The sequence below is a fragment of the Epinephelus lanceolatus genome, chromosome 22 (assembly GCF_041903045.1).
Source record: "Epinephelus lanceolatus isolate andai-2023 chromosome 22, ASM4190304v1, whole genome shotgun sequence".
Lineage (NCBI taxonomy): Eukaryota > Metazoa > Chordata > Actinopteri > Perciformes > Serranidae > Epinephelus > Epinephelus lanceolatus.
In genome coordinates this window covers 339,016-362,493 of record NC_135755.1, presented here as the reverse complement: position 1 = coordinate 362,493, position 23,478 = coordinate 339,016, and the positions used below count along the sequence as shown (strand labels likewise).

At 51.3% G+C, this 23,478-nt stretch overlaps 2 protein-coding genes across 10 annotated transcripts; one reads left to right on the top strand and one right to left on the bottom strand.

Moving 5' to 3' along the window:
* Nucleotides 1-381: 381 nt before the first annotated feature.
* Nucleotides 382-11,606, bottom strand: LOC117246110 (uncharacterized). Of its 2 annotated transcripts, none has more exons than XM_078164047.1 (7): nt 11,590-11,606; nt 6,556-7,058; nt 5,933-6,454; nt 3,861-4,260; nt 3,670-3,771; nt 3,477-3,551; nt 382-2,737 (listed from the first exon to the last, which is right to left on the bottom strand). In XM_078164047.1, the coding sequence occupies exons 2-7, from the start codon at nt 7,000-7,002 to the stop codon at nt 1,797-1,799; spliced, it is 2,487 nt and encodes an 828-aa protein (XP_078020173.1). In that variant the 5' UTR covers nt 7,003-7,058; nt 11,590-11,606; the 3' UTR covers nt 382-1,796. The 2 variants fall into 2 exon arrangements, with proteins under 2 accessions (XP_078020173.1, XP_033465735.2); XM_033609844.2 differs by lacking the exon at nt 11,590-11,606 and adding an exon at nt 8,028-8,223.
* On the top strand, nt 11,579-22,728 carry LOC144459662 (uncharacterized). Of its 8 annotated transcripts, XR_013488507.1 has the most exons (9): nt 11,610-11,975; nt 15,270-15,360; nt 15,440-15,520; nt 18,731-18,832; nt 20,087-20,117; nt 20,237-20,322; nt 20,479-21,290; nt 21,324-21,400; nt 21,478-22,728. XR_013488507.1 is itself a non-coding variant. In XM_078164057.1 (7 exons), the coding sequence occupies exons 1-7, from the start codon at nt 11,961-11,963 to the stop codon at nt 20,493-20,495; spliced, it is 369 nt and encodes a 122-aa protein (XP_078020183.1). In that variant the 5' UTR covers nt 11,603-11,960; the 3' UTR covers nt 20,496-22,728. The 8 variants fall into 8 exon arrangements, 4 of the variants coding, with proteins under 4 accessions (XP_078020181.1, XP_078020180.1, XP_078020183.1 ...); XR_013488504.1 differs by having other exon boundaries at nt 20,479-20,604; nt 20,671-22,728; XR_013488505.1 differs by having other exon boundaries at nt 21,324-22,728.
* Nucleotides 22,729-23,478: the final 750 nt, after the last annotated feature.

The window sequence follows — 23,478 nt, the reverse complement described above, 5'->3', positions numbered from 1 at the left end:
GTGCAGGAACCCAAATCAGTAAGGCCTTCGCTTTCATAATATTCTTCAAATGCTGGTTCTGAGGATGAGAACAGAACTGAACAGAACTCAGCAAAAAAGCTTTTAAATACGCTGCTCCTTCGTCCTGGAATAATTCACAGAAGGATGTGAAACTGTTAAGACGCTTATAAAGGATGGAGAAATGAGCTCTTAGTCAGTGCGACTGTTCATAAATCACTTAGAAATTACACTCACATCACATTTGTTCTTGTCCTCACCTTGTATTTCATGTTCATTGAATACTGCCGTCTTTAATCATTTGTTGTGTGTGTGTGTGTGTGCGCGCGCGTGCGTGCGTGTGCGTGCGTGCGTGTGTCGTTGTTGGAACTATATAAACATATACAGAGTTATACTCAGTTTATTACGGTAAACTTTAACATGTTAGTTGAATGATTCCTGTTGTCACAGCACAGGTTCATTGGACGAGTGGCGGCTGCAGGCTGGTCTGTGGCGTGACGATATAAACATGTGACGGAGCAGCTGAAGGCGGAGCCACTGGTGTTGGTCAGCTGTCAGTAGGATGTAGTTCATACACAGGAACACTGGGCTTCATCATCACCATCCTCTGTCTCACCGCTAACATTTAAAACACTTTAAAGTCACGTTGTGTGCATGATGTTCACCTGTAGTGTGGGGTCATATGGGGGCGGGGCCAGTGAGGCAGGTATGAAGAGTCACACCTGTTAGTGTTCAGTCAGAGATGTGGGATGTTACATCATCCTGTCAGCTGACCACAGACTACAGCTTATCATAATACATCAGTGTGTCCCTAAATCACAACATCCCAGATACACGTGACTGACAGACGCCGCCGTGCACTGAGACAAACGTGGTAACGTACAGTAACGTGGCCACTTTATGGTTGTTGGGAGGCGGAGCTTAGCCGTGTAACAGACGTCCTCTAACATGTCAGCATCGTTAAATAAACTGACCTCACTTTGTCTGGTGTTAATGATTAATGGGATCAGTATAAAAACTAAACACTGTCTCTGAACAGGAAGTAGTTTTAGAAACACGGGGACACTGGGTTCATGTCCTCACACGGGGACACTGGGTTCATGTCCTCACACGGGGACACTGGGTTCATGTCCTCACAGGGGGACACTGGGTTCATGTCCAACAGTCTCACAGTGTAATGAAGTGAAACCTGTTTATTTCAGTACCTGAACACAGCTGTGAAAAACGACATTACTAATAATACAACACATCTGAAGATCTGTTTGTGACGAAGGCTGGACTATCCCGTCTGTCACAATGAACTGACCCTTCACTAAGTCCCGCCCCTTGAACACAGACCGGCCAATCACAGCGTAGCATCGTCCAGCTCCAACAACAACACAGCTGTGCTCCATCAACTCCAGGCTGCTGCTGTGGGTTTGTGAGGGACACTGTCGGCTACAGGCTAACTGACAGACTGACGGACCATCACAAAGGGGCGGGGCTTAGCGAAAGGTTAGCTGACCCATGTGAAGTCCTGCAGTAACACAATAACAAGTACTTCCGGCCATCTTGTTTTTACATGGATTAGGTTGTTGTGCTGTCGTTGCCACTAGATGGGACAGAAAGTGTCCACGAACGAGGAAGAAGGTGCAGCAGACACAAGGTGTGATGTCCCCAGGTGAGGACTGAGGGTCTCAGGAGGGTCAGTAACAGGTTCAAGGTTCTCGTAGTAAAAAAAAAAATGGCGTGTTTTATTTTGTACAGGAAGTGCGGAGACTGACAGTCATTAGTGTTCAGGGAAACCGTGGGCTGGTCCATCAGAAGTGGACATGTCCAGAGTGAGGTGTCTGTCCTGGGGGCCCATCCTGGAGCAGGGTCCGGTCCAGCTGCCGGCTGATTGAGTAGTGCTGGACCAAAGACTCATCGGTCCAGTCTGCTCGGGACAGCAGCTGGTCCATGTGAGGCCCCAGTGTCCTATGTGGAAGAGGGTATGGACTGATGGTGGGGTCCCGCTCTAGCAGTGACTGTCCAGGGGCTCGATGTGGCCCGTCAGGTCCATATGGTGTCCCCATCAGCATAGAAGTGTCCCGATCCAAGGGGGTCTGCTCGCCCATCTGGTACAGCTGCTTTTTATGAACCTGATGGTGGTCCTGGTGGTCTAGTCTCGTATGGCAAATCTGCTTTTTGTGGATCTGAAGGTGGTCCTGGTGGTCCAGCTGGACGTGGTACTGCTGTTTCTTCTGATTCTGAATGGTGTCCTGGTCCTGGTGGTCCATCTGGGCGTGGTACTGCTGTTTCTTCTGATTCTGAATGTTGCCCTGGTCCTGGTGGTCCATCTGGACATGGTACTGCTGTTTTTTCTTATTGTGGATGTTGTCCTGGTCCTGGGGGTCCATCTCGGCCTGGTACTGCGGTTTCTTCTGGTTGTGGTCCTTGTCTTGTTGGTCCACTTGGGCCTGGTACTGCTGTTGCTGCTTCTTCTGGTTTTGGATTTGGTCTTGTTGCTCCAGGTTCTCCTGAAGGTCCATCTGAGCGTGAAACTGCTGCTTCTTCTGGCTCTGGATCTGGTTATGGACCTGGTTCTTGATGTCTTTCCAGTGTCGCCCTCTGAGGACGGGCTCCAGGTCCAGACAGCGCTGACAGACCTCCTTCCCTGGTACTGACTGGACCAGCACGTGGACTCCCAACTGTCTCCAGACCGCCTCCTTCTCTGCAGATGACCACGGGCGACGTCGGACCTTCCTGGGAGCCACAGGGACTGAAAGACAGACAGGAAGGAGGTAAGACAGCGCAGATCGGACATGTCAACATGTCAGAAACGTGGCGGTTGATATCAGCACCAGTGAAAATCCACAGGTCCTGATACCTTGTCCAACACCGCCGTCAAAAACACAATTACATGACCCGCTTCGAACACAGAGTACTGGTCTGAGTGGTTAATGAGATTTACACATATTAAAACATACATCAGCACCTGTACACGTACGGCGCGATGGTTGATCTTTGAGGGATAATATGTGCCTCGCCCCTGCTCGGCTGTGATTGGACAGATGGGTAAAAAGTGACCGTGACAAGCGCCATCTTTTACCCCAAGTTAAACATTTTTTCAGTCTCAGTGACCCACAAAAAAATGCCAAGCGTGCAGCGTTGAGCGTAGAATAGACGCTTAGCGCCTCGTCACACTGTGGCCGTTTGTATGACAGGCTCGCCTTTCGGCAAGCTGCACTTGTCGCCAGTTTCCACGTGTTGTTCTTCCATGGTGGTCGGCGTTCTTCTTCTTCTTCCTGTGACAGTTAACGTGAGATGAAAACCCGTAGGCGTACGTGCTGCCCTGTCCAGACCGGGAGAATCAAACCCCCAGTATCAACAGGAGTAAAGAAAGTGAGTGATGTCACATTTTTTTAATTTTGGCATCGACTTGGTACTGAAGGTATCTCTTCTCGTGGCATCCTGAGATCAAACCTCCTTAACATGTAACAGACTCCTGGAGAACCCACCTGAGATCGGAGGCTGCAGTCTGGACTCTGGTGGACTCGTGGACGTCAGCGGTCGGTTACTCCTCTGAGATGGACCTACAGTACAGAAGGTAGAGACAGATGATGACGTCAAACAGCACCACCTGGTGGACCACCAGAGTCATTACAGATGAATGGGTTAAGGTCAGGAGTGTGATCAGGTGTGAGGACTCACCCTCTGGTCTCGGGTTGGACTGCTGCTGACCCGGTTCTTTACACTTGTCACTTCTGGATTGGACGGATCGTTTCTTCAGCTTCGCTCCCTCTGAGGGAGCAGCTGGAAGAAGAAGAATCAGTCAGGTGGATTCATGTGTTCACCGTATGAATCAGTGATGAAGACGGTCCCTGAGGTTGACCAGGTGTTACCTGTGTCAGGATCCGGGTTCAGCAGCCCCAGGTTGTCCCACTCCCTCCCCAGCAGGTGGTAGAAGTCGGTGGTCTTGGCAGCAGCCTCCCAGTCTCCATCCTGCAGACTCTCTCCGATGGCAATTTCACAAACCGTCTTCAGCGTAGTCTTCACCGCCAGCGGAGGGCGACTCCAGCGGTATCCGGACGCCTTCCTGGCGGCGGCCAGTGCCAGGCTGAGGCGACCTGGGGCCAGAAGGTCCTGGAGAGTGTGAACGTCAGAGTCCAGAGATTTAGCAGCGAGCAGGAACCTGCCCAGCTCCCTCAGCTTCTGACTGACGTAGTCGTACCTCCTCTGGCTGCCATCTTGGTTCCCCATCAACTTGTTCCCATATTTACAGATCAGCCAATCAGATTTGACCTGGACAGAGAGACGAGGGCGGGGTCAAACAGAGACAGGTGGACAGACAGACAGGTGGACAGGCAGGCAGGTGAACAGACAGATAGGTGGACTGACAGACAGACAAGTGGACACATAGACAGAAAAGCAGACAGACAGGTGGACAGGCAGCAAGGTGGACAGACAGACAGACAGGCAGGTGGACAGGCAGGTGGACAGACAGGTAGACAGACAGAAGACAGACAGACAGACAGGTGGACTGACAGACAGACAGACAGACAGACAAGTGGACACACAGAAAGGCAGACAGACAGGTGGACAGGCAGCAAGGTGGACAGACAGAGAGGTGGACAAACAGACAGACAGGCAGGTGGACAGACAGGCAGACAGGTGGACAGACAGACAGGCAGGTGGACTGACAGACAGACAGGTGGACAGACAGACAGGTGGACTGACAGACAGACAGACAGGTGGACAGACAAGTCGACACATAGACAGAAAGGCAGACAGACAGGTGGACAGACAGACATGTAGACAGACAAGTGGACACATAGACAGAAAGGCATACAGACAGGTGGACAGACAGACAGACAGGTGGACAGACAGAGAGGTGGACAGACAGACAGACAGGCAGGTGGACAGACAGGCAGACAGGTGGACAGACAGATAGGTGGACTGACAGACAGACAGGTGGACAGACAAGTGGACCCAGACAGATAGGCAGGTGGACTGACAGGCAGGGAGACAGACAGGTGGACAGACAGGTAGACAGGCAGGTGGACAGACAGGTGGACAGACAGACAGGTGGACAGACAGAGAGGTGGACAGACAGATAGGCAGGTGGACTGACAGGCAGGGAGACAGACAGGTGGACAGACAGGTAGACAGGCAGGTGGACAGACAGGTAGACAGACAGGTGGACAGACAGACAGGCAGACAGACAGGTAGACAGCCAGGTGAACAGATAGACAAACAGACAGACAGACAGGCAGGTGGACAGACAGGCAGACAGATAGACAGACAGATAGGTGGACTGACAGACAGACAGACAGACAGACAGGTGGACAGACAAGTGGACACATAGACAGAAAGGCAGACAGACAGGTGGACAGACAGACAGGTAGACAGACAAGTGGACACATAGACAGAAAGGCAGACAGACAGGTGGACAGACAGACAGGTGGACAGACAGACAGGCAGGTGGACTGACAGGCAGGCAGACAGACAGGTGGACAGACAGGTAGACAGGCAGGTGGACAGACAGGTAGACAGACAGACAGGCAGACAGACAGACAGGTAGACAGACAGGCAGGCGGATAGACAGGCAAGTGGACAGACAGACAGACAGACAGACAGACAGGTGGCCACATAGACAGGCAGACAGACAGACAGACAGGTGGACAGACAGACAGGTGGACAGACAGACAGGTGGCCACATAGACAGGCAGACAGACAGACAGACAGGTGGACAGACAGACAGGTGGACAGACAGACAGGCAGGTGGACTGACAGGCAGGCAGACAGACAGGTGACAGACAGGTATTAATGCAGGTGGACAGACAGGTAGACAGACAGACAGGCAGACAGACAGACAGACAGGTAGACAGACAGGCAGGCGGATAGACAGGCAAGTGGACAGACAGACAGACAGACAGACAGGTGGCCACATAGACAGGCAGACAGACAGACAGACCTGGTGTGAGACATGGTCCTGGTTCATGCGGTGCAGGACTTCACTGCAGCTCTCAGACGCGCCGCTGGAAATGGGGAGGAGGCGGGAGGCTGCGGCCTGGACCCTGCTGCGCTTCCTGGGCGGGTCTGTCCCGGGGTCAGAGGTCACATTCTGATCCACACCGGGGTCAGAGGTCACGGGACGTTTGGATCCAATCTGGTCTGTAGCAGTCGTGTCTCCTGAGGGGTTGGAGGGTGTGTCCTCTGTGGACCTGTCCGTCCTTTGGTTTGATGGATCACAGACCAACTTCACCGTGGAGTCAGAGGTCGAGTTCTTTACGGGGTCAGAGGTCAATATTGCTGTGGAGGCGGAGTCTTTGGAGGGGTCAGAGATCAGCTTCTTACGACAGGAGGCCTGATGTTTCCACAGATCAGCACGAAGGAAGAAGCCGAGGCAGAGCGGGCAGGGCAGGTAGTTCCTCGCATCCACTTCCTCCGATGGCTGACGCCACGGGACGATCTCTCCGCTGCCCTGCCTGATCACCTGAGGGACAGACAGGTAGAGACAGAGACAGACAGGTCGTTAGATGTGAATATCATACAGGAAACAGACAGGTAAACAGGTGGGTAAACAGGTAAACAAACCTCGATGTTGTGCATGTAGTTTCCTCTGCAGCGTAAATGCTCCAGCAGCAGGTGGCGTTGTTTGGAGCCCGTTGGCAGCGTGCTGGCAGCTGCCACTTCCTGTTGGTCGGCGTGTTTCCTCAGCAGGTGGCGAGCGATCTTCACCTGCGGCCGCCGACAGAACACGCAGTAATGCTTCTTATCCCACCGCCGCTTCCCGTCGCTCCACGTCCTCTTCACCGTCACACCCTCCTTCGTCTCTTCCTGGCCCCGCCTCTTCTCCTTCTGGACGCGCCTCCTATCACCTGGGCCCCGCCTCTTCTCACCAGGGCCTCGCTTCTTCCCTCTCTGACCCCGCCTACCTAAAGTGGCAGCGGCTCGTCGGCGGGTACGGCGGCTGGCGGGCTTTGTCAGTTCTTCATCAGGAGAGGTGTGGTCTGAGGCGTGGAGCTCTGTCTTGTTCGCCATGGCAACCTCAGCCTGGTTCACCGTGGTAACAGCGGTCTCCACGGTAACCGAGGACCCTGTGATCAAACACACGGGTGAACATCAGCGTGGTGCAGGCAGATGTGATGATGTCAGAGGACATGTTCTTTTTCTAATTGGTCAGCATAACACTACAGGTGTGTTTACACCCCCTGGTGGTCGAACCTGGAGCTGCACTGTGACGAACAGCAGCACAGAGCCACACCAGACTCCACACAGATATCAGACAATTTAAAGTTTCTCCACCTTTGAGCACAGAAACAGACCTCAGAGAAAAACATCCGACATGTTTTACAAGTAAACAGTTGTTACATGTTAATTCGGCCTGAACCAATTTCATAAACAGTCTTCAATGAGACAAAGGTTCAGCTGTCAGTGCTGAATCTCCTGTGAGATGAGCGCAGCCTCTTTATATGAAACACACTGCGGTGGACTGAAGGAGCAGGGTCGACCCGTGTAATGACCACACACTGTGACGTCACAGAGTATGATTCGTAATTACATTTATGGCAGAATTAATGAAAATAAACATAATATAACAACCACAGCTTCAGTCGGGCTGTTTGATGCAGCGGCGGGCGACGAACACTAAATCAGCTGTTTTCTGAATGGAGTCTGGCAATGCCTCCTCCCAGATTTTAGCTCCTGGACAGCCGACATCAGGAGGGTGGTCTGGTGTCGATCAGTGAGTTCAGATGGACTGTCGATTACTGATCGATAAGTAATCATATCGATAACGATGCGCCGACTGTTTAAGGGGGTCAGACTGCGGACAGGAGGCCGTCAGAGGAGGGCGTGTCCGATAATGGAAGCGTATTTACCTTCTCAGTAAAGGCTAACGGCTAACGGGACAGAGGCTAACGGTAGCATCGCGGTTATTATTAGCATGTTAGCAGTTAGCATGAAGCTAGCTGTGATCGTGTTGTGTTTGAGGAGCAGAGCTGAAACTAATCAGCTGATAACACACTGATGATCAATATTAATATCAACTTTAAAACGGTCCTCACCCCGCTGACACACACTCCTCCTCTTCCTCTGGTGATGTAGGACACCAGCTGATCCTGCTCTGTGGCGCCACCTGCTGCCGCGGAGTGGAGACACGTCACATGGTATCGATCACATATTGACTCTGTCTGATCAGTGAGTTATATTGATCCGCTCTGATGTCAGGATGTTTGTTATTAGGGAATCAACGTCATTACTTAGACCTGCACAGGTACATTAAAAGAATTATTAATTAAAATAATCTTTTATCAAAATAAATAATTATTGCTGAAAATAATCATTGGTTAAAATTAATAACTATAAATAATTATTGAGCAAAATAATAATTAACTAAAATAACGATTGATCAACTGTTAATACGTGAAGTGTACAGACAGAGTCCACAGTGTGCAGCTCGATGTAAAACACACACACAGCACAGTGACGTAGATGCTCCGTACGGAGAGATGTAGGTCTATGATTATATTTTAAACAATATTTACATGAATACACAACAAAATATGTCAGACTGTAAAACAAGACACTGTGAGTGGAGACACAAACAGAAACTGATGAAGCTCCTAAAAAAGAGCGACAGACATGACAGGATAATAGTCTGAGATCAGCCTCACAGATCAATAACAGGTCTGAGATCAGCCTCACAGATCAATAACAGGTCTGAGATCAGCCTCACAGACAAAGACCTTTGTCTCATCCTGCTCTGCAGTCCTCCATCTTGTTCACACCAGGTGTCTGACAGTACCACACGCTGCCACATGATGGCGCTCACATACAGCTGATAGTTTCTAACAGACCCTAAAGAAGACACATCAACAGTCTCCATGTCCTCTGGGACCTGCTCCACATCTTCTATAAAGATCACTCAGTCAGGACCATGTCCACCGGTCCTGTCCAATCAGATCCTCCCTGCTGTGATGGACGGACATGTAGGAGAGGATGGTTAGACAGGGGCCACCAGTCTAACTCCACCTGTCCCCCGTCTGTCCTCCACCTGTCCTCACTTTTCCCCCACCTGTCCTTACCTCCACCTGTCCTCCACCTGTCCTGCAGGTTCTTGGACCTAAGCTCCTCCCCCTCAGACATGTCTCCGTCTGAAGACAGTTGAAACCACGACAGACGTGTCCCATCAGATCGGAGCGCAGCCAGGTGAGTCCAGGTGAGCAGGCAGAGACACGTCCGCTGGGATAGTCCTCAGGTATCTCACAGGTACGATGACTCACCTGTCTCAGCCTGTTTGTTTACCTTCTGTCTCAAGTCATGTATCCTGCTGCTTGCCACGTCTCACCGTAACCATGGAAACCACGGAAACCAACGACGGTAGCTGTGAGACTCATTTTGAGGAGTGTCCCCTGTTCTCTGTCCCCGTCCTCTATCCCCTGTCCCCTCCCCCTGTCCCCCGTGACCTGTCCTCTGTCCGCGATCCTCTGTCCCCTGTGACCTGTCCTCTGTCCCCTGTCCTCTGTCCCCTTGCCTCTGTTCTCCTGTCCCCTGTCCTCTGTCCCCTGTCCCCTTGCCTCTGTTCTCCTGTCCCCTGTCCCCTCCCCCTATCCTCTGTCCCCTGTGACCTGTCCTCTGTCCCCGATCTTCTGTCCCCTGTGACCTGTTCCCTGTCCTCCTGTTCCCTGTCCTCCTGTCCCCTGTCCCCTGTCCCCTTGCCTCTGTTCTCCTGTCCCGTCCCCTCCCCCTGTCCTCTGTCCCCTATGACCTGTCCTCTGTCCCTGATCCTCTGTCCTCTGTCCCCTGTCACCTGTCCCCTGTCCTCCTGTCCCCTGTCCCCTTGCCTCTGTCCTCCTGTCCCCTTTCCTCTGTCCTCTGTCCCCTGTCACCTGCCACCTGTGACCTGACCCCAGCGGCAAGACATGTCTGGCGCCAGTTTGTAGCTTCCTGTCAGCAGCGAGATGTGTCTGGTGCCAGTTTGTAGCTTCCTGTCAGCAGCGAGATGTGTCTGGTGCCAGTTTGTAGCTTCCTGTCAGCAGCGAGATGTGTCCGGCATCAGTTTGTAGCTTCCTGTCAGCAGCGAGATGTGTCCGGCATCAGTTTGTAGCTTCCTGTCAGCAGCGAGATGTGTCTGGTGCCAGTTTGTAGCTTCCTGTCAGCAGCGAGATGTGTCTGGTGCCAGTTTGTAGCTTCCTGTCAGCAGCGAGATGTGTCCGGCATCAGTTTGTAGCTTTCTGTCAGCAGCAAGATGTGTCTGGTGCCAGTTTGTAGCTTCCTGTCAGCAGCGAGATGTGTCCGGCATCAGTTTGTAGCTTCCTGTCAGCAGCGAGATGTGTCCGGCATCAGTTTGTAGCTTCCTGTCAGCAGCGAGATGTGTCTGGCATCAGTTTGTAGCTTCCTGTCAGCAGCGAGATGTGTCCGGCGCCAGTTTGTAGCTTCCTGTCAGCAGCGAGATGTGTCCGGCGCCAGTTTGTAGCTTCCTGTTAGCAGCTTCCTCTGAAAATAAGGCTGAAGGAGGGTCAGACCTGCGCAGAATCCATCACTACCACTATCCGCTGCTCACTGCTCAGTACACTGGTTTAATTTGTGACGTCACCTCGCCACGCTCTGACGTCATGCAGAAGTGGACGGTGATGACCTCACAAGGTTGAGGCTGCTGCAGCTGCTCTCCACCCACCACAGGACCCAGGGGATGATGAGAAACACCTGGCTGTCACCTGATCTGACAGCTGATTGGTTCGGACCAACGGCTGGTCCAGAGGCCTCCTGTGAGTGTCCCTTTCAGAGACCTGGACGCTCCGGGGACAAAATAAATTAGGACCATGGTTATATTATTAACCTCTGATGTCATCGACTCTGATTGTTTCTGTTGAAAGATCTAGTTTCATGTGTCATCACATGTCACAGCTGACACACACGCACACATCCACACACACCCACACACACACACACACGCAGACTGAGGCTGTGTTCACACCTGTCCTGTCCTGTTGGTTTGTGGTGAGAAGGTGTTCCGACCTGGATGTGAAGCAACTGCAGTCACATGACACATTGTTTGGGTTAAACATGAGCATGTTACAGTCCTGGAGGATTATTAATGTGCACCTCCTCCTGTACTGCCTTAATATGCACATTCAGCACATCCAATGCATCAAAACATTGTTTTCTAGTTGGAGCCGCGCCTCGTTTTCAAACTGTATGCTTTGACTAAAATGAACAATGACAGCAATATAGTCCACGATGAGCAGCGCTAAAATCAACCTGCGTAGTTGTCCCTCCATTGTGACATTAGAAAGTGTCACATTTATCTTGCAAGTGTCCTCTTCTTCAACGTTTGCTTTACTTCCTGGATTTTTCTGACCAATCAAGAGCAGCTTTCTCACACAAGGCATTTGATCTGGTCCTCTTGTAAATGCTGCCGTGAGAACACGAACCAACTCTAGGCAATTATACAACTTTGGAGTGAGAGAGAGAGAGAGAGTGAATGATGTCAGACTCAGCTGTGGTAACCTCTGACTCCAAAAGCCTCAGAGCGCCCAGAGTCTACAAACCAACATGTGTGAGTGTGTGTGTGAGTGTGTGTGTGTGTGTTTATGTGTGTGTGTGTGTGTGTGTGTTGCGCCTCACAGAGCAGCGTTCTTCTTCTGTGTTTTGGTCTCTTCTCTGTCTGGTGTTTACTCTGACATCACCGCTGTAAAGTCACTGTAAAGGATGATGATGAAGATGATGATGATGATGATGATGTGAGTGAGGTGTAACCATGGTAACTGAAGTGCTGTGTCCTGTGTTTGGATCTTGTTGACTTCCGCTGAGAGTAAAGAGGTGTGTGTGATGACGTCCAGGACCAAACAGAGAGACGGAGGGGGGAGGAGACCGGGACACACCTCCTGCTCCTCCTCCTGCTCCTCCTCCTGTAGAACAGGGAGCGGCTCCAGCTGAATAAAATCCTCCTGCAGTCAGAGCTGTGTCAGTTTGATCTGCGACAGAGTGACGCCGCCATGACCCGAGCAAAGGTGAGTGCTGACAGGAGACTGACTGTAGGTGTCCTCAGAGACACACAGAGACACTCAGAGACACACAGAGACACTCAGAGACACACAGAGACACTCAGAGACACCTAGAGACACACAGAGACACACAGAGACACACAGAGACACTCAGAGACACACAGAGACACACAGAGACACACAGAGACACCTAGAGACATACAGAGACACCTAGAGACACACAGAGACACTCAGAGACACACAGAGACACCCAGAGACACCCAGAGACACACAGAGACACTCAGAGAGACAGAGACACTCAGAGACACACAGAGACACACAGAGAGACAGAGACACTCAGAGACACACAGAGACACACAGAGACACCTAGAGACACACAGAGACACTCAGAGACACCTAGAGACACACAGAGACACTCAGAGACACACAGAGACACCCAGAGACACCCAGAGACACCTAGAGAGACAGAGACACTCAGAGACACACAGAGACACACAGAGACACCCAGAGACACCTAGAGACACACAGAGACACCTAGAGACACACAGAGACACACAGACACACAGACACTCAGAGACACCTAGAGACACACAGAGACACAGAGACACACAGAGACACCTAGAGACACACAGAGACACTCAGAGACACACAGACACTCAGAGACACACAGAGACACCTAGAGACACTCAGAGACACTCAGAGACACCCAGAGACACTCAGAGACACACAGAGACACCTAGAGACACACAGAGACACTCAGAGACACCTAGAGACACACAGAGACACTCAGAGACACTCAGAGACACTCAGAGACACACAGAGACACCTAGAGACACACAGAGACACTCAGAGACACACAGAGACACACAGAGACACACAGAGACACCCAGGGACACACAGAGACACACAGAGACACTCAGAGACACTCAGAGACACACAGAGACACACAGAGACACTCAGAGACACACAGAGACACACAGAGACACAGAGACACCCAAAGACACCCAGAGACACCCAGAGACACACAGACACACAGAGACACTCAGAGACACCTAGAGACACTCAGAGACACTCAGAGACACCCAGAGACACCTAGAGACACACAGAGACACTCGGAGACACTCGAAGACACACAGAGACACCCAGGGACACTCGGAGACACTCGAAGACACACAGAGACACCCAGGGACACACAGAGACACACAGAGACACTCAGAGACACTCAGAGACACACAGAGAGACACAGAGACACACAGAGACACTCAGAGACACCCAGACACACAGAGACACACAGAGACACCTAGAGACACCTAGAGACACTCAGAGACACTCAGAGACACCCAGAGACACCTAGAGACACACAGAGACACTCGGAGACACTCGAAGACACACAGAGACACCCAGAGACACACAGAGACACCCAGAGACACACAGAGACACTCAGAGACACCCAAAGACACTCAGAGACACACAGAGACACACAGAGACACTCAGAGACACCCAGAGACACTCAGAGACACACCGAGACACTCAGAGACACCCAGAGACACCCAAAGACACTCAGAGACACACAGAGACACACAGAGACACTCAGAGACACCCAAAGACACTCAGAGACACTCAGAGACACCCAGAGACACACAGAGACACTCAGAGACACAGAGACACACAGAGACACGCAGAGACACTCAGAGACACACAGAGACACTCAGAGACACACAGAGACACTCAGAGACACACAGAGACACTCAGAGACACAGAGACACACAGAGACACGCAGAGACACTCAGAGACACACAGAGACACCCAGAGACACACAGAGACACTCAGAGACACAGAGACACACAGAGACACGCAGAGACACTCAGAGACACACAGAGACACTCAGAGACACACAGAGACACGCAGAGACACACAGAGACACTCAGAGACACGCAGAGACACTCAGAGACACACAGAGACACTCAGAGACACACAGAGACACAGAGACACACAGAGACACCCAGAGACACGCAGAGACACTCAGAGACACACAGAGACACTCAGAGACACACAGAGACACAGAGACACGCAGAGACACTCAGAGACACACAGAGACACTCAGAGACACACAGAGACACAGAGACACGCAGAGACACTCAGAGACACACAGAGACACTCAGAGACACCCAGAGACACTCAGAGACACACAGAGACACACAGAGACACTCAGAGACATACAGAGACACACAGAGACACACAGAGACACTCAGAGACACACAGAGACACCCAGAGACACGCAGAGACACTCAGAGACACTCAGAGACACAGAGACACCCAGAGACACTCAGAGACACTCAGAGACACTCAGAGACACTCAGAGACACTCAGAGACACTCAGAGACACTCAGAGACACCCAGAGACACGCAGAGACACACAGAGACACTCAGAGACACCCAGAGACACACAGAGACACACAGAGACACTCAGAGACACCCAGAGACATACAGAGACACAGAGACACTCAGAGACACCCAGAGACACGCAGAGACACGCAGAGACACTCAGTGACACTCAGAGACACTCAGAGACGGACTCAAACTGTCTGCTGCTGACTGTATGTCATCAGAGGAACTGGTGGTCCTCTGACTGTCTGAGGGACACAGCATCGTGGTCTGTGGTGGTTGTTCAGTCTGAGCTCTGTCAAGTCTGCAGAGTCTCATGTGGTCTGTGGTCTGAGGTTGGACCTGGTCTCATGTGGTCTGTGGTCTCAGGTTAGACCTGGTCTCATGTGGTCTGTGGTCTCAGGTTGGACCTGGTCTCATGTGGTCTGTGGTCTCAGGTTAGACCTGGTCTCATGTGGTCTGTGGTCTGAGGTTGGACCTGGTCTCATGTGGTCTGTGGTCTCAGGATGGACCTGGTCTCATGTGGTCTGTGGTCTCAGGTTGGACCTGGTCTCATGTGGTCTGTGGTCTCAGGTTGGACCTGGTCTCATGTGGTCTGTGGTCTCAGGTTGGACCTGGTCTCATGTGGTCTGTGGTCTCAGGTTGGACCTGGTCTCATGTGGTCTGTGAATGTTCCCTGAATGCACCATGTAATCTGGAGTGTGTTGTTGTAGACAGGTGTATGTGGGAGGGGCGGGGCTTCCTCAGGTATGCAGGTGATGGGTCACTGCAGTGTTTGAGTGGAATGTTGTTGCTAGGAGACGAACGAGACGAGACAGTGTTCAGATTTAAAGCTGCAGATGAGACAAACAGGAGGAGGAGGAAGATTCAAGTGTTCAGTCTCACCTGTGTGTGTGTGTGTGTGTTTGTTTCCAGGTGAGCTTTGTATGTGTGCTGCTGAAGATGACCTTTGACCTCATCTCTGCCCAGCTGCTGAGGCCCAGACGCTGTCGAACATGTGAAGAAGGTAACGGACCAATCACGGGTGACGCTCTGTAAGGACGTTGAGCTGAGTGTGAAGGTGACTTCCTGTCTGTGACCTGCAGGTTACTTTGTGAGGAAGAACTGTTCGGTGTCTAACGGGAGGCTGTGGGGCGTCATGTGTCAGCTCTGCACCAACTGCTCAGGTAATGAAGCACTTCCTGTTTGCTCCTCAAAGGTCTGCCTCACTTCCTGTCGTTTTCATGACACAGTGCAGATGAGTTGTGTTTGAGGCGTTCAGGTTCACAAACAGTCATCAGGTTTTCTGTGTGTGTTCATCAAACGAGTCAAAGAATGAGTCCAGTGTCCTCCGGGTGCTCCGACATGTTCTCCCCGTGTCGGCGTGGGTTTCCTCCAGGTGCTCTGACATGTTCTCCCTGTGTCAGCGTGGGTTTCCTCCAGGTGCTCCGACATGTTCTCCCCGTGTTGGCGTGGGTTTTCTCCAGGTGCTCTGACATGTTCTCCCTGTGTCAGCGTGGGTTTCCTCCAGGTGCTCTGACATGTTCTCCCTGTGTCAGTGTGGGTTTCCTCCAGGTGCTCTGACATGTTCTGCCCGTGTTGGCGTGGGTTTCCTCCAGGTGCTCTGACATGTTCTCCCTGTGTCAGCGTGGGTTTCCTCCAGGTGCTCCGACATGTTCTCCCCGTGTTGGCGTGGGTTTCCTCCAGGTGCTCTGACATGTTCTCCCTGTGTCAGCGTGGGTTTCCTCCAGGTGCTCTGACATGTTCTCCCTGTGTCAGCGTGGGTTTCCTCCAGGTGCTCCGACATGTTCTCTCTGTGTCAGCGTGGGTTTCCTCCAGGTGCTCCGACATGTTCTCCCTGTGTCGGCGTGGGTTTCCTCCAGGTGCTCCGACATGTTCTCCCCGTGTTGGCGTGGGTTTCCTCCAGGTGCTCCGACATGTTCTCCCCGTGTCAGCGTGGGTTTCCTCCAGGTGCTCCGACATGTTCTCCCTGTGTCAGTGTGGGTTTCCTCCAGGTGCTCTGACATGTTCTCCCCGTGTCAGCGTGGGTTTCCTCCAGGTGCTCCGACATGTTCTCCCTGTGTCAGCGTGGGTTTCCTCCAGGTGCTCTGACATGTTCTCCCTGTGTCAGTGTGGGTTTCCTCCAGGTGCTCCGACATGTTCTCCCTGTGTCAGCGTGGGTTTCCTCCAGGTGCTCCGACATGTTCTCCCTGTGTCAGTGTGGGTTTCCTCCAGGTGCTCCGACATGTTCTCCCCGTGTCAGCGTGGGTTTCCTCCAGGTGCTCCGACATGTTCTCCCTGTGTCAGCGTGGGTTTCCTCCAGGTGCTCCGACATGTTCTCCCTGTGTCAGCGTGGGTTTCCTCCAGGTGCTCTGACATGTTCTCCCTGTGTCAGCGTGGGTTTCCTCCAGGTGCTCTGACATGTTCTCCCTGTGTCAGCGTGGGTTTCCTCCAGGTGCTCCGACATGTTCTCCCCGTGTTAGCGTGGGTTTCCTCCAGGTGCTCCGACATGTTCTCCCCGTGTCAGCGTGGGTTTCCTCCAGGTGCTCTGACATGTTCTCCCTGTCTCAGCGTGGGTTTTCTCCAGGTGCTCTGACATGTTCTCCCCGTGTCAGCGTGGGTTTTCTCTGGGTGCTCCGACATGTTCTCCCCATGTCAGCGTGGGTTTTCTCCGGGTGCTCCGACATGTTCTCCCCACGTCAGCGTGGGTTTCCTCTGGGTGCTCCGACATGTTCTCCCCATGTCAGCGTGGGTTTCCTCCAGGTGCTCTGACATGTTCTTCCCATGTCAGCGTGGGTTTCCTCCAGGTGCTCCCACATGTTCTCCCCATGTCAGCGTGGGTTTCCTCCAGGTGCTCTGACATGTTCTCCCCATGTCAGCGTGGGTTTCCTCCAGGTGCTCTCACATGTTCTCCCCATGTCAGCGTGGGTTTCCTCCAGGTGCTCTGACATGTTCTCCCCGTGTCAGCGTGGGTTTCCTCTGGGTGCTCCGACATGTTCTCCCCATGTCAGCGTGGGTTTCCTCTGGGTGCTCCGACATGTTCTCCCCGTGTCAGCGTGGGTTTCCTCCAGGTGCTCCGACATGTTCTCCCCATGTCAGTGTGGGTTTCCTCCAGGTGCTCTGACATGTTCTCCCCATGTCAGCGTGGGTTTCCTCCAGGTGCTCTGACATGTTCTCCCTGTCTCAGCGTGGGTTTTCTCCAGGTGCTCTGACATGTTCTCCCCGTGTCAGCGTGGGTTTTCTCTGGGTGCTCCGACATGTTCTCCCCATGTCAGCGTGGGTTTTCTCCGGGTGCTCCGACATGTTCTCCCCACGTCAGCGTGGGTTTCCTCTGGGTGCTCCGACATGTTCTCCCCATGTCAGCGTGGGTTTCCTCCAGGTGCTCTGACATGTTCTTCCCATGTCAGCGTGGGTTTCCTCCAGGTGCTCCCACATGTTCTCCCCATGTCAGCGTGGGTTTCCTCCAGGTGCTCTGACATGTTCTCCCCATGTCAGCGTGGGTTTCCTCCAGGTGCTCTCACATGTTCTCCCCATGTCAGCGTGGGTTTCCTCCAGGTGCTCCGACATGTTCTCCCCATGTCAGCGTGGGTTTCCTCTGGGTGCTCCGACATGTTCTCCCCGTGTCAGCGTGGGTTTCCTCCAGGTGCTCCGACATGTTCTCCCCATGTCAGTGTGGGTTTCCTCCAGGTGCTCTGACATGTTCTCCCCATGTCAGCGTGGGTTTCCTCCAGGTGCTCCAACATGTCCTAACAAACAGACAGAGTTGATAATCAGCTTCCTAGTGCCTGTTTTCTGTGACTGAGGCTGCAGGGTTTGTTGATCCAGCTCAGACAGAGTCATTTGGACTCTGAGACCGCTGGACTTTGTTTGGTCCTTCATCAGCTGTTTAAAATAAACGCTTCAGTGTTTAGAATAAACAGCTGTTTGGAGAATAAACACATCACAGGAAGTGACTCAGTCCTCTCCTGCGTCCATCTGAACTGTCGATCAGACAGACTGAGACAAGACGCTGTCCTCAAAGACACCAACCTGAAGACAGCAGCTGACTCAGTTAGACAAACAACGCTCTGATGTTTCACAGTGACGTTAATTCATCCTGAAGATATCTGTTGGATCAGATGGGTTCTGTAGGGTTAACAGTATTATTATTATTATTATTATCATTATTATTATTAGTATTATTATTATTATCATTGTTATTATTTACACATAGAACAGCACCATATGTGAGACTATCTGCTGTGACCCAGTGTTCATATTTTATATGAACTTGTTATATAAAGTTTGATGATGTTTCAGTCCTCTTCATATGTGTGATGATTTTATTCATTCAGATTCCTTTTTTCTTTAAAATGTATAGTTTGATTAAAAACAGATTTATTGATTTTTGGCTCCAGCTGCTCAGCGGGAAACTCTGCTTCAGTGTTCCACCTTTGCTGACTCGCTGTGCGGAAACAAAACCACACCTGCCGTCACCTGGAGACCCACTGACGCTCCAGGTAAACTCACCTGACATCAGCTCATTAATGCTCACCTGACATTAGCTCATTAACTCACCTGACAGCAGCTCGTTAACTCACCTGAGAGCAGCTCGTTAACTCACTTGACATTAGCTCATTAACTCACCTGACAGAAGCTCGTTAACTCACCTGACAGCAGCTCATTTATTCACCTGACAGCAGCTCGTTAACTCACCTGACATCAGCTCGTTAACCCACCTGACAGCAGCTTATTTATTCACCTGTCATCAGCTCATTAACTCACCTGACAGCAGCTTATTTATTCACCTGTCATCAGCTCGTTAACTCACCGGACAGCAACTCGTTAACTCACCTGACAGCAGCTTATTTATTCACCTGTCATCAGCTTATTAACTCACCTGACAGCAGCTTGTTAACTCACCTGACATCAGCTCGTTAACTCACCTGACATTAGCTCATTAACTGACCTGACAGAAGCTCATTAACTCACCTGAGAGCAGCTCGTTAACTCATCTGACAGCAGTTCATTTATTCAGCTGACAGCAGCTCATTTATTCACCTGACATCAGCTCGTTAACTCACCTGACAGCAGCTCATTTATTCACCTGACATCAGCTCGTTAACTCACCTGACAGCAGCTCGTTTACTCACCTGACAGCAGCTCATTTATTCACCTGACATCAGCTCGTTAACTCACCTGACATCAGCTCGTTAACTCACCTGACAGCAGCTCGTTAACTCACCTGACAGCAGCTCATTTATTCACCTGACATCAGCTCGTTAACTCACCTGACAGCAGCTCATTTATTCACCTGACAGCACCTTGTTAACTCACCTGACATCAGCTTGTTAACTCACCTGACAGTATCTCATTAACTCACCTGACATCAGCACGTTAACTCACTTGAGAGCTGCTCGTTAACTCACCTGAGAGCTGCTTGTTAACACACCTGACAGCATCTCATTAACTCACCTGAGAGCTGCTCGTTAACTCACCTGATATCAGCTCGTTAACTCACCTGAGAGCTGCTCATTAACTCACCTGACAGCATCTCATTAACTCACCTGAGAGCTGCTCGTTAACTCACCTGACAGCACCTTGTTAACTCACCTGACATCAGCTCATTAACTCACCTGAGAGCTGCTCGTTAACTCACCTGACATCAGCTCGTTAACTCACCTGAGAGCTGCTCGTTAACTCACCTGACATCAGCTCATTTATTCATCTGACAGCAGCTTGCTAACTCCTCCTCTTCTTCTTCCTCTTCACAGTCTCTGCTCCTGAAAGCATCCTCAAAGTCACGTAAGAATCTTCATCTCCTTTAAAGTGGCAGCCATTTTGATTTTAGTTAGACCAGTGAGGTGTCCCAGTCAGACCAGTGGGGTCCCAGTTTGACGTTGTGCTGTTGTCTCTGTCTGCAGAGTCCCATTTTTGTTTGTGGTTCTGCTGCTCGGTGTCAGTATCACCCTGTGGTCGTGCAGAAGCCACAAATGGAACAAACTTAAAGGTAACAACCCCTCTCTCCTGACAACAAGCCCCTCCCCCATGTTGACAAGCCACTCCCCTGACAACATGCCCCTCCCCCATGTTGACAAGCCACTCCCCTGACAACATGCCCCTCCCCTCAAAGAACAAGTGACACACCTTGTTGTTTCCTCTGCAGGTCTGGATCAGCTGTGACTGATGCGGAAATGATCACATTCAGAGTTTGTCTTTGCCAGAGACGGCTGTGGGATCAGATCCAGCTCTCAACACAACCACCAAGTGGGGCAGCAGGACCCAAGTCCAGGTGCTGTCCAGGTGCAGCCCTGTCTGAGGCCAGTCCGAGTCCAGGATTAGTCCCCGTTCAGTCCAGGTGCTGTCCTGGTGCAGCCCTGTCTGAGGCCAGTCTGAGGCCAGGATTAGTCCACGTTCAGTCCAGGTGCTGTCCAGTTACAGTCCAGGTGCTGTCCAGTTACAGTCCAGGTGCTGTCCAGGTTCAGTCCAGGTGCTGTCCAGGTGCAGCCCTGTCTGAGGCCGGTCTGAGTCCAGGATTAGTCCAGTTTCAGTCCAGGTTCAGTGCAGGATTAGTACAGGTGTAGTCCAGGTTCAGTCCAGGTGTAGTTAAGAGTTAGTCAAGGTGTAAACCAGATTTAGGTCAACTGTGGTCCAGGTTAGGTGAGAGGTAGAGTTAGTTGAGGTGTAGCCGAGAGTAAGTCAAAGTGTAGTCCAGATTTAGTCCGGGAGTAGTTTTGAGTTAGTCGAGGTGTAGTCCAGGTTCAGATCAGGTGTAGTCCAGATTTAGTTCGGGTTGACCAAGATTTAGTCCAGCTGTAGCCCAGGTGTAGTCCATAGTCAGCCCAGGTGTAGTCCAAAGTCAGTCCAGGTGTAGTCCAGATTTAGTCCAGCTGTAGGCCAGGTGTAGTCCAAAGTCAGTCCAGGTGTAGTCCAAAGTCAGTCCAGGTGTAGTCCAGATTTAGTCCAGCTGTAGGCCAGGTGTAACCAAGATTTAGTCCAGCTGTAGGCCAGGTGTAGTCCAAAGTCAGTCCAGGTGTAGTCCAAAGTCAGTCCAGGTGTAGTCCAGATTTAGTCCAGCTGTAGGCCAGGTGTAACCAAGATTTAGTCCAGCTGTAGGCCAGGTGTAGTCCAAAGTCAGTCCAGGTGTAGTCGAAAGTCAGCCCAGGTGTAGTCCAAAGTCAGTCCAGGTGTAGTTAAGAGTAAGTCCAGGTGTAGTCCATTATATACTAATTTGATCCCCCTGTCAGCCAATCAGATTGAAGAAGAGCTCCTTATCTGTGTTTAACAGAACAACATGCTGTGACATCACTTCCTGTGGGGTACCACAGTTATTTTCTTTCTTTAAGTGCTGATGATGCCCAGTGGACTTGAAGACAGGGTGTCTCCCTCTGCTGGTGGAGTCTGGTACTGCAGCTCTCTGCGGCTCTGTTTACTACATCCAGTCCAACTTTATTTAAAATCAGTTTAATAAAATGAGGTTTGAAGGTGACCTGAAAGAAAACCAGCAGAGACCTGATCCTTCAGAGACCTGATCCTGCAGAGACCTGATCCTGCAGAGACCTGATCCAGCAGAGACCTGATCCAGCAGAGACCTGACTCACTGTCCCCCTGTCTCAGTGTCTCAGAGTCTCACTGTCTCAGTGTCTCACTGTCCCCGTCTCCCTGACTCACTGTTCCCCTGTCTCACTGTCCCCCTGTCTCACTGTGTCAGAGTCTCACTGCCCCCGTTTCCCTGTCTCAGTGTCCCAGAGTCTCACTGTCTCCATCTCTCTCACTGTCCCCCTGTCTCATTGTTTTGCTGTCTCCCAGCGTCTCTCACTGTCTCATTGTCTCACTGTCCCCCTGTCTCAGTGTTTTGCTGTCTCCCAGCCTCTCTCACTGTCTCTCTGTCCCCCTGCCTCAGTGTCCCAGAGTCTCACTGTCCCCCAGCCTCTCTCACTGTCTCGCTGTCTCCCAGTGTCTCTCACTGTCTCATTGTCCCCGTCTCATTGTCTCACTGTCTCCCAGCGTCTCTCACTGTCTCACTGTCCCCCTATCTCACTGTCTCCCAGTGTCTCTCACTGTCCCCCTGTCTCACTGTCTCAGTGTCTCAGCGTCTCTCACTGTTGGACTTTAAGGATTCAGTGTGAGTCAAACTCCAACAACACTGCAGCCTACATTTCCCATGATGCTCCTGACTCCTCCAGAGCCACAGGGGACATCAGCCTGCAGACTGGGGACCAAATTTACCTGTTGAATCAGAGCACAGTTTGTCATCAGTGGGCTAGCTGTAACCATGGTAACGTCAGCCGACTGTAACCATGGTAACGGCAGGTTGTGGGCCCGGGTGTCTGCATGTTGTTCTGTTACTGATGTTTCCTTGTTGTCATGTGACTGTTTGTGATGCAGCCAATAAAAACCCGTCTGAGAAACTTTATCCTTGAATCTGAATTCAAACACGAGGTCATGTGACGCCTGTGTGGTATGAAACATGACACCATGACAGAGTTAACCCCGCGTTGGGACCAGACCAGCTGTGAAAGGGTTAAACTGAGACAGCTGGAGGGAGGCGGGGTCTCACACACACACACACACACACACACACACACACACACACACACACACACCCTTATCAGTTGTCACCGCGGCAACGGACAGGAAGCAACACAAACTTCCACACCCATAATGTTACGTGGTGTGATGACATCATCAGGGGGAGGAGTTCAGTGAAGACCACAGATCAGAGACGTCTGTCATCACACCTGAGCTCATTTAATTAATTTAATTAATTTGATTTAGTGTGAGAGAAAAGTCAAATACAGAACAGCATTTCACCAAACAACAAATCAGAGTTATAAACACTTTATTGATCCGTGATTGGTTAGAGGGAGAAATAAAAGTGTGTAAATATGAAATGATAAAACATAATGAGCATCATGCTGCAGTGTTTCATAAATAATAACAAACAACAACAGAATCCAAGTAAACAAACAGGACCAATCACAGACGTGATGAACAAACACGTTACCTGTCTGTCACTGAGGAGACAAACACCTGAGACAGTTAACAAGACCTCTGAGGGGTCAGAGGTCTTGTTAACTGTCAGCAGATTCATGTGTTAATCGCTTGGAGCTGAGGCTGCTGATGAAGTGATGAAACACACACATGTTGAAAGACATGTGAGGAA

Bases quoted from the DNA above. Each gene is read 5' to 3' on its own strand.
- LOC117246110 (XM_078164047.1), bottom strand. From the start codon at position 7,002: ATGGCGAACAAGACAGAGCTCCACGCCTCAGACCACACCTCTCCTGAT. The intron at 4,261-5,932 runs GTCTGTCTGTCT...CTCTCTGTCCAG, and splicing joins AGGACCATGTCTCACACCAG to GTCAAATCTGATTGGCTGAT. The intron at 3,772-3,860 runs GTAACACCTGGT...TTCTTCTTCCAG, and splicing joins GAACCCGGATCCTGACACAG to CTGCTCCCTCAGAGGGAGCG.
- LOC144459662 (XM_078164054.1), top strand. The intron at 15,361-15,439 runs GTAACGGACCAA...TGTGACCTGCAG, and splicing joins CTGTCGAACATGTGAAGAAG to GTTACTTTGTGAGGAAGAAC. The intron at 15,521-16,480 runs GTAATGAAGCAC...GGTTTCCTCCAG, and splicing joins GCTCTGCACCAACTGCTCAG to GTGCTCCGACATGTTCTCCC.